Source organism: Cyrtonyx montezumae, unplaced genomic scaffold (assembly GCF_038088225.1).
Source record: "Cyrtonyx montezumae isolate F1298 unplaced genomic scaffold, pur_monq_1.0 scaffold_0, whole genome shotgun sequence".
In the NCBI taxonomy this organism is placed as follows: domain Eukaryota; kingdom Metazoa; phylum Chordata; class Aves; order Galliformes; family Odontophoridae; genus Cyrtonyx; species Cyrtonyx montezumae.
Window position 1 is genome coordinate 839,603 of NW_027071824.1, and position 12,491 is coordinate 852,093.

Below are 12,491 nucleotides of genomic sequence, written 5' to 3' on the forward strand. Positions count from 1 at the left end.
CTAATTTCAGTAGTCCTGCTCAGCACAGGCATTGGACTGACCCGTGGTTACGTAGGTCCCCGATCCCTCGTGGATGGCAGGGATGACATCAGTGTGCACTGTGGGTGCCAGGGTACAAGCAGTAGGCTAGATGCAGTGGTGACAGCTCAGCCTTTTGTACTTGATTTCCTTCAGGATTTTGTGTGAGTGCCATCTGCTTTGGGGCACCTGGGGCCATCTGCACCAGCCTGATCTTTGCTTTCTAGAAGCTTTTTAACAAAAAAATTGCTCGTTTTTGCACAGTTGTCCTTTCTGCAGCCCATAACTGCACTGGATATTTTGACTTTATTTTGCCTCTGCTGGAAGACTGCACTGAATTGCTTTGCAGTAGCTCTAACTGAGCATCTCTTGAATGGTGACATCTTGAAGCGGGTCCTTCAAGCTGTGCAGGATCAAGCTGCTTCCCTGACACACTCCAGTCACTCGTGTCATCTGAAAATTTCTTTTCAGCACTTCCTCTGCCTACACAGGGCTAATCAGAGCCTTCCCTGGCTGATGTTTTGTATCCCTGTCCCCTCTCTGACATCCCTCAGTATCGTGCAGTTGTTGTCACCACCTTGGCTGATCTGCTGTTACTGCAGTGCCCCTCCTGTATATTCACTTCTGGATGTGGTGGTTGAGCTCACAGCACTCACCAGGTGCTGGGAGATGAATAGCTCCAGTGTCACCAGCTTTCTGTTCAAGTACCGTACAAGGTACAGTTTGCTGCCTGATGAAGAGGACTTTGAGCTGAGCAATTGATAGAGTCACAAAAAAAAAAGTTGTACTGAAAGCAACTGGTAGTAAGACAGCTATGAAATAATCAGTCCTGTTTGTGCAGGGTGGAGGAAAAAAAACAAACAGAAAAGCAAAAAAAAAACAGTTGTCTACCACTTAGATTTTGGCAACTAAAGATTCTTCCTTTTTCCTGATGTGTTTATGATGACTCTTACTTTACGCATATACATGGATTTCTGTTTATGCACTGCCACAAGGATTAGCAGGGCTATGATTCATAGCAGAACCTTTACTAAGCACAAAGAGAAAAGCACAGTGAAAAAGAAGGTCAAAACAAGTGTCAGTGCTTGCAGCAATTCACATCTCATCTTTTTTTCCCCTCACAGGTTGTAATCATGAGAGATTACCATCACGAGAACGTGGTTGACATGTACAACAGTTACCTTGTCAGCGACGAGCTGTGGGTGGTGATGGAGTTCCTGGAGGGCGGTGCTCTGACAGACATTGTGACTCACACCAGGTGGGCTGCGAGCTGCAGGCGAGCCCCCCGTGGTACATACATCAATATAAGGGTGTGTGGGTACGGCTATGGCTGTATATGCGTACAGATACGTGTGTTATACAGCTATATCTGATACACGTGTATATACACATACTGTGGCACACTTGTGGTACTGGCATAACTAAGCTGCTGCAGATGACTTTCTGTCAGTACAGGTGGTTTTTCAAAAAAGAAGGAAAAGAAATGTCTGGAAGGGCTTGCTGGGAGGCAGAGACTTGCCAGAGCTTTCAGTGTTAATTTAGCAGAGATTACCTTTATCCATTAGTTCCCCAGGTGTCAAAAAAAAAGCTCCTTTTCCCTGTGTGATGATCTGTACTGTTGGCTTTGCTTTCATAACTCTGTCAGTTTTGGGGGTGATTTCTCTTGATACTTATTACCCACGTAGCTGTACTGTCAGAAGTGTTAACTGCAAGCTGAGCCCAAGACATAATGGGAAAAGTATTTTTCTCTCTCTCAGCGTTTGTGCTTACAGTACAGCTGGTTCCCATATTTCAGTTCATGTCATGCCTTTAAATGAGACAGTTCAGCAGTATGGAATCTGTAGCAGACTGAACCTCTCTTGCAGTTCCTCTTTGAATGCAGACGTCGGATCTTACAGCCTGCTTTATGTCTGCTCCTTGCCCATTTCATTCTGCTGAGCAGGACTAAGTGGGATAGGAAGGAGGAATTCTGTAGTTTATTCTGTAGAGTAACACAATGTATATTTCCACAACAGTTTGGTGGGAGGTTACTTAGGTGAGCAAAAAGAAAATCAGACATGAAAACTTGTCTTCTCTCATAGCTTAATGATTCTCAGTAGATCCTACAGAAAGTTGTTCTTGGAATTTTATTTTGAAATGTTGTCTTAGCTGATGTGCTGAAATAAAGCATAACATTGCAAGCCATTTATTAACTACTGCTCCCCAGAACATTAAAAGCTCCATCAGAGATATTTCTGACAGGAGTTTAATGGCAAACAGATGTTCCCAGGGCACTGCTTCTTAAGAGCTGTCATCTATTTTTTAACTCAAAATAGTCATTCCTTAATCTTCTGGGATTTTTACATTGCGTGACCTTAAAGATTTTGTTGAAATATTGCAAATAGCATGACAAAGTTAAAGCAGAAATGCCTTCGGGCTTGTGCTGGCGTGGTGCTGAAGCTGGGGATGCCCAGCCATGGGGCTGTGTTGTGTGACCTGTCCCATCCGTTGCTGTCACACTGTGGCAGCAGCTTTTTCCGTGATGGGGCTTTGCACGTGTGCACAAAACCTGGGCCTCTCCACTCCAGCCCCCCTTTCCCACTTTCTTCCTTAACGCTCAGCGTGGTTTTCCATTTTGCTGTTCCAGGATGAACGAGGAGCAGATAGCAACAGTCTGCCTGTCTGTCCTGAGAGCCCTGTCCTACCTGCACAACCAGGGTGTCATCCACCGCGACATCAAAAGTGACTCCATCCTCCTCACAAGCGACGGGCGGGTGAGCACCAAGCATTTCTCCTGCCATCTGTGGCTGGCACACAAGGGGTCTGCCTTAGGGTTTGATGGGGTCTGTCACAAAAACGAAAACACAAAAACAGCTGTGTGCGTGGCTTGCCAAAGTAATGCTAACTTAAAAATAAGGAAAATAAGTTGAGTCTCTGAGCAGCATTTCTGCTCTGTGCCAGGAGTTGTAGTGGACGAGAGCTGGGTTCCTGATCCTAATGCAACTAAACAAGCACTTGAATGGAAGTGGCCCGTGTTCAGCCCTTTGCTCCTGGCTGTGGCAGAGCTGTGGGCAGGACATCTTGTTCAGAGCAAGGGTCGCCCAGAATGCCGCCTCCCCCATGGGTTTCCGTGCTCTTCTGAAGCCAGCATTGGCACCCAGATGTTGGTGGGGAATTTAAACCCAAGATGTCATCCCTACAGTCTCTGACAGCGGATCTGTGAGTCTCACCAGCACAGTACCTTGTGGTGCTGACACAGTACCTCTTTCCTCCTCTCAGAGCCCAGCCAGGGTAACAGAAGTGGGTGGTGGAGCTAAAGAGAGTAAAGGGGAAGGGATAATGCAGCTTAGTTTTCTACTTCCTGCCCAGGAGGAAAGTGGGAGGTTTGGGTCCCTCCATTCCTCTGATCCTAATCTGATGTAAAGCCAAAGTACTATCAGATAGTGGGCAAAGTAGCCTCATCCTTTAGGGGTTTATTGGTTATATGAGAAGAAATAGGGTAATTTATAAGTTCATAAGTTCATAAGTTCATAAGGTTGGAAAGGACCTATAAGATCATCTAGTCCAACCATCCTCCTATCACTATCTCTACCCAACTACTAAATTAAGTCCTTAAGCACCTCATCTAAACGCTTCTTGAACAGCGCTAGGGATGGTGCCTCAACCACCTCCCTAGGCAGGCCATTCCAGTGCCTGACCACTCTTTCAGAAAAGAAATGCTTCCTGAGGTCTAATCTAAATCTTCCCTGGCGCAACTTGTGGCCATTCCCTCTCGTCCTGTCATTACTTATCAGGGAGAAGAGGCCTACCCCCTCCTCACCACAACCCCCCTTTCAGGAAGTGGTAGAGTGCTATAAGGTCTCCTCTGAGCCTCCTCTTCTCCAGACTAAACAATCCCAGCTCCCTCAGCCGCTCCTCATAAGACTCATGCTCCAGGCCCCTCACCAGTTTTGTTGCCCTTCTCTGAACACGCTCCAGGGCCTCAATGTCCTTCTTGTAGTGAGGGGCCCAAAACTGAACACAGTACTCGAGGTGCGGCCGCACCAGAGCTGAGTACAGGGGGATGATCACCTCCCTGCTCCTGCTGGCTACACTATTTCTAATACAGGCCAGGATGCTGTTGGCCTTCTTAGCCACCTGTGCACACTGCCGGCTCATGTTGAGCCGAGCATCAACCAACACCCCCAGGTCCTTTTCCTCTCTACATTCTTCAAGCCATTCTGCCCCAAGCCTATAGCATTGCATGGGGTTATTGTGGCCAAAGTGCAGGACCCGGCACTTGGTCTTATTGAACCTCATCCCATTTTGCTCAGCCCAGCTGTTCAGCCTATCCAAATCCCTCTGAAGGGCCTCCCTACCCTCAGGCAGTTTGACACATCCTCCCAGCTTTGTGTCATCTGCAAACTTACTGAGGGTACACTCAATTCCCTCATCTAGGTCATCAATAAAGATATTAAACAAGATGGGCCCCAAAACTGACCCTTGGGGGACACCACTCGTTACAGGACGCCAGCTGGACTTAACTCCATTAACCACTACCCTCTGGGCACGGCCCTCCAGCCAGTTCTCCACCCAGAGAAGAGTGAACCTGTCCACACCACGGGCTGCCAGTGGTGTGGACAGGTTAACATTATGCTGATGTTGAGCTCTAGGTAGGGATCTCCAGCAGGATCTAAGCCAGACCCACAAAACCACAGCTTTGGTCTTGCTAGAGAGCTAGATCAGAAAAGCACAGGCCTGGCCAGTGGTTGACATCTGCACTGCATGCAGAGTCCTCGTGGGGAGTTAAAGCCACCAAGAGGCAGTGGTAGAAGAAACTATGCCAAAGGGTGATGCTTAGGTAATGGGGAACTTCCTTCAGTTCTGCCTGCTCCTACCTGATGCCTCTCAGAAGTAATTTCTTTTTATTGCTTTCAATAATGTTTCAGTTAGTAAGCTTATATACATGAGCTCTGTTTTCCCAAGCGAGCTGGGGATACCACCTTCAGTCTATGCTAATAGGAAATGTTATACCTTAGTGCTGAAACACCTGTGGGAGTAGCTCTTACTGCAGGTACACTTGCAAGGTGGTTGACAGCACCTGTCCTTTGCTTTCCTGTGTTTGGGTGGTTCACTGCTATCACTGAATCGGTCTTTGTGGTGCTCACGTTGAGGGAGAGGGAGAGAGAATGATGCAAGTGACCTGCTCAATCAGCAAAGTAAAGGTTGCGTGCCAAAAAAATAACACTTTGTCAGTGAAATTAAAAGAAATTAATGTTTCCTTTCAAGGAAAAGAGTGGGGCTGGGCTGCACTGTTTGTGGCCACACAGCAGTAAGCACTGCCTAAAACACAGGGCACTCTAAGGCATAGGTGGAGGGGAGCAAATAACTGTTACATGAAGGAGCCTAATTTCAGCACCAGTTTGGGTCTGTCTTGTGGCCACATTGAATAATAGAAGTAAAAACCAGTGTTGTTGTGCTCAGGGTTCCCCATAGGCAAGGTGTCAAAGTTGCTGTGGTGCCATTATATGCTTGCCCGAAGCAGGTTGGACTGTGAGACCAAGAGCACCCAAATCTTCCCACGCTGAAGGTGAAACTTGAAGCATATCAGGCCTGGTTCAATTCTCTCACCTTTACATTTGACTCCCACATCACCTGGAGAGGGATTTTCTTCCTGCAGTCAACACAGGCCAGTCTTGTTAATCCTGCTGGGGGAGAAAATTCCACACATGTAGAAGTTTTTCAGTTACAATTTTGATCCATGTTGCTGAAATAGCATCTGTACTGTTCTCAGGCCCTGCGTACAGTGCCTCATTATACTCATTACTCCAGTACTTACTATCTGCATTGCAGATTTCTTCATGGCTGTGTTGTGTAATTATCTTTTTTTAGAAAATTGTCTTCTTTTATGTACTTGAACAAGCAATAGATATGCAAAACCTCTTGTGCTCCTACAAAAGAAGACTGGGCTCTGCTTCCAAAATACACTTTATTTCTTCCATTCTTCGTCCTGTAAACTGAAACTATATTTAGAGTGGAGGACTTGTATGTTGGTGGCTTTGTTTTAGAAATACCAGCAATCATTTTGTAATTCTGTCAAGAATAATACCCATAGTTCTTTAAAGAAGTAACATCTGTACTAAATCCAGAAGAAAACAAATCAGAGCTGATCATAAAATGCTGCTCTACGCAGTGCAGCAGGTGATGAAACTTCTCACTTGTGATGAGGCTGTTGGGGCTCACAGCTCATCCCCAGCTGCCAGTGCACAGCTGGCTTCATAGCTTGTGGTCCCTGGGTGCTGGCTGCCATTGCACTGTGTGGAGCATGGCTTGAGATGCCAGGGGCTGCCCTCACATGGAGCAGCTTCCATGACAAGGCCAGGGATTGCTTTTAGGCCTCCAGAAGAGTACTTGGAAAAACAAATGCTTCAGCTGCCTTGAGGAGTGAGCGGTCTCTGGAAGGCGGTGGTGCCACAAAACTCACGCCAGCTGATTTGTGGCCCAGTTTGGAGGAGTTTTCACCTTGGCATTGTACAGCAGTGGGGGAGGAGGAAGGTCATAATTTTCCAACATTTTTGTTGGTTAAAAAAAAATCCCACCTGCGTCTAAGTATGAGCAGGCACATGATGCAGCAGGAGCTGCTCTCCAGAGTGCTCGTGTATCCCATTATTTCTATTTCAGGTCACTGCCACAGCTACTCAAGGACAATGCCTTCTTCAGTTCCCAAGTTCCCAGCACTGGATGCAGGTCCCTTCATCTCCTGCAGCTGTTCTGGAGGACTCCTCCACCCACGGCTGCCTCCCTCAAACCCCTTACTACATACAGATGACAGTTTTGAGGGACAGACCACAGCGAGTTTGAAAAATTGTTGGCTGGGGGGTATTGCTTTCTAGGAGTGTTAGACCGTGCTCTGTGTGAAAAAAGAAAGAAGGGATTGTCTGTTTTCTGGCAAACTCAAAGCTGATAAAATAGTAGGAGTGATGTGTAGCACTTGCAATAGGTGTTATATTGAGTATTAGTAAAGAGGCATACGCTGCAAATACTGAATTAATATACTTGTGATGATAGATTCATTATCAAGATGGTATGTTTTGAATTTTTACTTTCCTCCTGAGTGATAGGCCTGATCACCTCTGTGTTTCTGCTGGTGGAGCTGTGAGACGTGATCTGAGGAGCAGGCACTGCTGCCAGCTTCTGCTGCCTCCTCGCCTTCCCTTTGGTGTGATTAGCCATGCACTCCCCAGGCTCATCCTCCATCTCCAGCCTCACTCCCAAAACCGTGCTGCTGCCCTTCCCAGCTCTATGGCAGGAGACAAGGGCTTCTCCCAGAGGGCAGCCTATCTGGCCAGATCAGTGTGTACCTTGTTACACAAGAGGGGCTTTCTTGTCTTTGCCTTTCAGATCAAGTTGTCCGACTTCGGCTTCTGTGCCCAGGTGTCCAAGGAGGTGCCACGGAGGAAGTCTCTGGTTGGGACACCATACTGGATGGCACCAGAGGTGATATCACGCATGCCCTATGGCACTGAGGTATGTGCTGCAGGGCACCCAGAGCAGCATGCAGTGCCCCAGGCAAACCTGCTGAGCCCAGGGAGCAGCCTGCTGCTCAGATGCTGTACGGAGCTGTGCTGAACAGCAACACTTGTGTTTGCTCCACAGCGTGACACCGTGCGGTATTTTTTTAACATACTCTGTGAAATGTGGTTGAAAAACAACTCAGTATAGGGTGCTAAACAATGTAATTACATAGCTTAGCTTAGGGTTCTCTATAAAAGAAAACTGGCATCAGTTGCATGCTGTGGAAGACCCTTTGCTGACCTCACAGTCTGCAAGCTAGAGCTGCAGATACAGGTGCATACAGCTCCATGTACTGGGCCAGCAGCTGTGTGCACATCCACACAAGGCCAAGTCACGTCAGTACCTGCACAGCCATGCGGGCAGAGACCCACTGAGCTTCCAGCCAAGTAAGTCTTGGATTCCTCAGCCTCTAGGGGAGTGCCAGCAAAGGTAAAGCCATGGGCCTTCGGGATCCCAAACGTGGGAGTCAGGTGGGTTTGGGCCATATTCAGTTGTACTTTCCCTTCGTTCCTTACAGTTAATTCTCTGATGAGTTGAATGTGAAAAAAATAACTAAGTAATAGTGAGAACTGCTTTAAGAACTGCAAACTGCCTGAAAATGAGACAGCCCAAATGTTTTTTTTTTTTGCCAGAGACTTTTAGATGAGAGCAGAAAGGGCAGGTTTGTGGGACCTGGCTCAGCACTTCTGCACTGCCAGCAGGGGAGTTATCTCAAGTCTGAGCAAGGACAGCAGCATCTTACTCCACAGCCAGGGACACAGCTGCATTTTCTTCTGCTTCGTAGCACCTATAGTAACAGCTGCAGAGAGCATCCCTGCTATATATATGTATATGTCTGTATATATATGCTTATATGCACACAAATACACACACACTCATCTATCTGTATACACGCACACCCCCTGTGTGCTCACACCCCCCCATGTGCAGACCCGCACTCACCTGCACCCGTGCCCCCCCACACTCACTTGCACATCCCCCCCACGCTCCCACCCATGCACACACACACACACTCATCTACGCACACACACCCATCTTCACCTGCACACTCACTCACCCACACACTCACCTACATGTGCACACCCACGTGCTCTCAGACACCTGCACACACACTCATCTACATGCTCACACACCCACATGCTCACACCCACGCACACTCATCTACAAACACACTCATCTACACGCTCACCCGCACACCCCCCATAAACATATATAAGTGAGATAGATACACACACACTCATGCACAAAGGAGTGGAAATGAGCTGTGCAGCCGAGGTGTGAGTGGGAGGCCATGCATCTTCAGAGCACACAGAAGAGCTGTTTGGCTGAGGCAGGGAGCACTCCTACCTGCAAGTGAGGGTGGCCTGCAGGCACTGGCATTTGCTCCAGTGTGTGTGGTGTTGTAAAGAGACACTGCAGGGATAATAACATCGGCTATTATTAGTCCATTAATAACACTGAAGAGATTATGATGTGCTTGAACTTACAGCTACATTAGGTTTCCCACCAGTGGAAAAAAACAAGCTGAAGGATAGTGCAGAAGAGCAAAGTAAGTATGGCGTGGCCCTGATGGTATTTAGGTTGGCAAATGTCAGGAATTACTGTCATCAGAGTGGGGTTCTGGAGCAGCTGTGCAGCAGACTGGGACAGAAAAAGAAGTTGTTTCTTTTTTTAAGCTGGAGTGAGTCATTTTCTGAAGGAATTACATAATGTGCTACCTGCCTTGCTGTAAATGGGCCTGGGTGTAGTAAGTGTGTGCTTGTATTGGCCTAGGGGTAGAAGGAGGTGCTGTAGTTGTTAGTATCCAGGGGAAATGCTGCCTGATTTCACAGCAGCTGCTCTGCGCTGTGTTTCCACTCACTGCACTTTTCTGTAGCACTGCAGAGCCAGTGCGGGGAGAGGAGTGGGCTCAGAGCACTGCAGCTGAAGTGCAATGCCATGGGGTACAGGCAGCCTCTCCTACAGCATGCCAGTGAGCATCCCCTCGGCCAGCTGCAGACACACATTGCATGTTGTTTCTAGGTTGCTTCTTCAGTGCACTTGGTGTTATCAGCTGGCTAAAGAAAGGGGATGGTTCACCCAACCGCTGCCTTAAAATGGCTGCTGACAGCAGTGGGTGTGCAGCTCTGGGGTTTACGTGACCTGTTCCCTCGCTCTGTGCTGCCAGTGCTGTTGGTGAACTGACTGTGTGTTGCAGGTGGACATCTGGTCGCTGGGCATCATGGTGATAGAGATGATTGACGGTGAGCCTCCCTACTTCAACGAGCCGCCGCTGCAGGCCATGCGCCGAATCCGCGACAACTTACCGCCCCGCGTCAAGGACGTGCACAAGGTCAGACTTCCTGCACGTGGTGAGGGCCCTGCACACACACACACACAGTGTTTTTAAAACCACAGCCACACACTGCCCTGCCTGAAGGGCAAATTGTGTCACCAAGCGCCACATGGAGCAGGGGGTGCTATGTAAGGCTGAGGCAGGAAGGTAATGCACCCCTTTGTGCCCAGTGCTGGGTTTGCTTTTGCAGTGAGTGCTAGAGAAGGGAGCTGGGCTGAGCCTCGTGCTCCCTGCACTTCCTGCCCTGCCCGAGGACCGTGGCAGGGCAGTGCACAAGTCCTGCCTTCTATGGGTCGTTACAGTTGTGCTCAGTGCCACTGTCTTTGGGTACCTTGGGTGTGTTTCTGGATAATGTCAGAGCTGAGCCCTCAGCAATATAACGTCCTCTGTTACTGCTTTGTCTCACGTTGCATGCAAAGCTGTGTATTGCGTGCTGTTCCACACCCCAGTACCTTCAACACGAACGGCGCAGAGGTAGACGTGTGGTCTTTCAGCTCAGGGCATCTTTGTCACAGGAAAGCCCGGAGGATCCATTGTCTTCACAAGAAAAATAGCACGCAGAGTGCTCAGCAGAGGCTGGAAATCTGGTCTTTGTCTGCTCCTAATGGCAGTGTGGTGTTGCAGGTCTCCTCTGTCCTCCGGGGCTTCCTGGACTTGATGCTGGTGCGGGAACCCTCGCAGAGAGCCACGGCGCAGGAACTGTTGAGACACCCATTCCTGAAGCTGGCCGGGGCCCCTTCCTGCATCGTGCCCCTCATGAGGCAGCACCGGCACCGCTGAAAGCGGCCACTTCTCAGGAGGAGGGTGGTGCAGGAGCCAGGGAACGGCTGGGCAGGAACCCCAGCACTTGCGTAGGAACCTCGGGATGGGGTGAGCCAAGACTTGTATACCAACACTCAGCACACAGAGGTGTGTGAGAACCAAAGGGGGCGATCCCCACCACCATGCAGGGCACCACGTGCTGTGGCTGCACTGTGCTCTCCTCTGGGGCATCCACACAGAAGGCCCCGAACGCAAACAAAGCAGAGAAGGTAATGGATAGAGGATAGCACAGCCAGAGCAAACAGCAGGATTTCAGAAGGAATGGCTACGGCACTTCTATTGCAGAAAAGTACTTTTCTGACAAATAAAAAAATAAAAAGCACTTTTTAAATCTCAGTCATAGCAGTGATAGCAGTGTAATGTATTTTGAAATGAATTTGTAATTTCCTGTACAGTACTTTTGATAATTTGCAGTACTTTGTCATGTAACTGTTGTGCTAGTTGAAGTAATATGTGTTACTTAGCAAGAATTTGAGAAGTTTCCTACTTTTTTTAACCCTTTTGAATATGGGAGAAAAAAGAAAAAAAAGCCCTTTAGGAGTTTAGTTAGAAAATTTGGCAGATTTTTTTCCCTTTTTGGGGGGGGTTGGGGGGTGGAGAGGGCTTGTCCCACTGTCACAGCAGCCTGGAGCTCAGCAGGTGCCAATGCATGCCTGCCCTCTTGGCTCTGCCCACCTTGTGGCAGCAGTGCAAGCTTCTGCTTCTGGGGTCCTGCACTCCCCTGCCTCCAGCTCTGGGAGCTAACACAGGTGCACCTTTGCTCAGGGGTCACCCAAGGACACAGCGGTCCCTCCTCTTCCCACTGCTGCAGCATCAGGTCAGTTCAGGTATTGCAGAAATACCCATTACTTCTGTCATGCTCTGGAAGGTGCTGGAGGAGGTCTCCAGCTTCGGGTGAGACCGCTGCGCCCTGAGGAGCCGTGCTGCTGTCTCGGCCTTCTTGAATGTTGATACAACAGTTGACTACTGCAGAACATTTTTGTGTTACTTGTTGGATGAACTTGCATGTTAACTGTAGGCCTATAGCTTTGCCTCTAAAATTTTTAGAAGTGCTTCATAATTAATTATTTCAATGATAAATTAATTTTATTTATTAATGATTAGTTTTTAACTATGTATAGTATGAAAGCCATGTTTTTTCCAGTTCTTTTTTTTCTTACTGACCTCATTTTATGATATCAAAAGCCAATTTTGTGACAGCAGGATTAGCTTATTTCTTATTACAAAATTTCATAGTGAATAGGTTGTTATTTATTGTAGCAGATGATAACCAAACATGAAAACCTGGCAGGAGCTGTTTCTTGAACATCTTCCACCCCGTCAAAGGATTTGCCAGTAGGACAGAAGCTTTTTTAGTACCGCCCTTTAAGAGTTAAGTGACAGGGGAAGGGGGAATAGCAATTCAAAGAAGCAAACAAGCAGAGCTGCAGAGAGAAATATGAACTTGAACACTGAATAGATGCTGTGTAATGCAGATGCCTCACCCCCCCTCTGCTTTCTTCCCTCACCCCCTTTGAAGGCAGTGCTGGGCACACCCGCAGCAACCCAGGGCTGCCTCTGCAGGGTTTAAGTGAGTGTTTGTATTTTGTAGTCTTGATAACTCAGGAAAAAAACAGGCTGCAGCGGTACAGGCAGTGACAGACAGCTCCAACTGTCACACGAGACAAAAGTAAACTTTTTTAAACCATCTTTGAATAAATGGGGGGGTTCCTCTTTAATATTTAGCACACTTTAGACTGTTCAAGTGGAGAATTTTCTGCAACTTTCTTACCATTAAATACTT

The 12,491-nt window shown here is 48.0% G+C and overlaps 1 protein-coding gene across 2 annotated transcripts in view; it reads left to right on the plus strand.

Annotated features, from left to right (window-relative positions):
- Nucleotides 1-11,222, plus strand: part of PAK5 (p21 (RAC1) activated kinase 5) — a 57,328-nt gene extending 46,106 nt beyond the window's left edge. For both annotated transcript variants that reach the window (XM_065731540.1, XM_065732356.1), the window contains 5 exons: nt 1,143-1,276; nt 2,645-2,771; nt 7,378-7,503; nt 9,749-9,883; nt 10,511-11,222. In XM_065731540.1, coding sequence (XP_065587612.1) covers nt 1,143-1,276; nt 2,645-2,771; nt 7,378-7,503; nt 9,749-9,883; nt 10,511-10,666 — 678 coding nt within the window. In that variant the 3' untranslated portion in view covers nt 10,667-11,222. The remainder of the gene's footprint in view (nt 1-1,142; nt 1,277-2,644; nt 2,772-7,377; nt 7,504-9,748; nt 9,884-10,510) is intronic.
- The last annotated feature ends 1,269 nt before the right edge of the window (nt 11,223-12,491 follow it).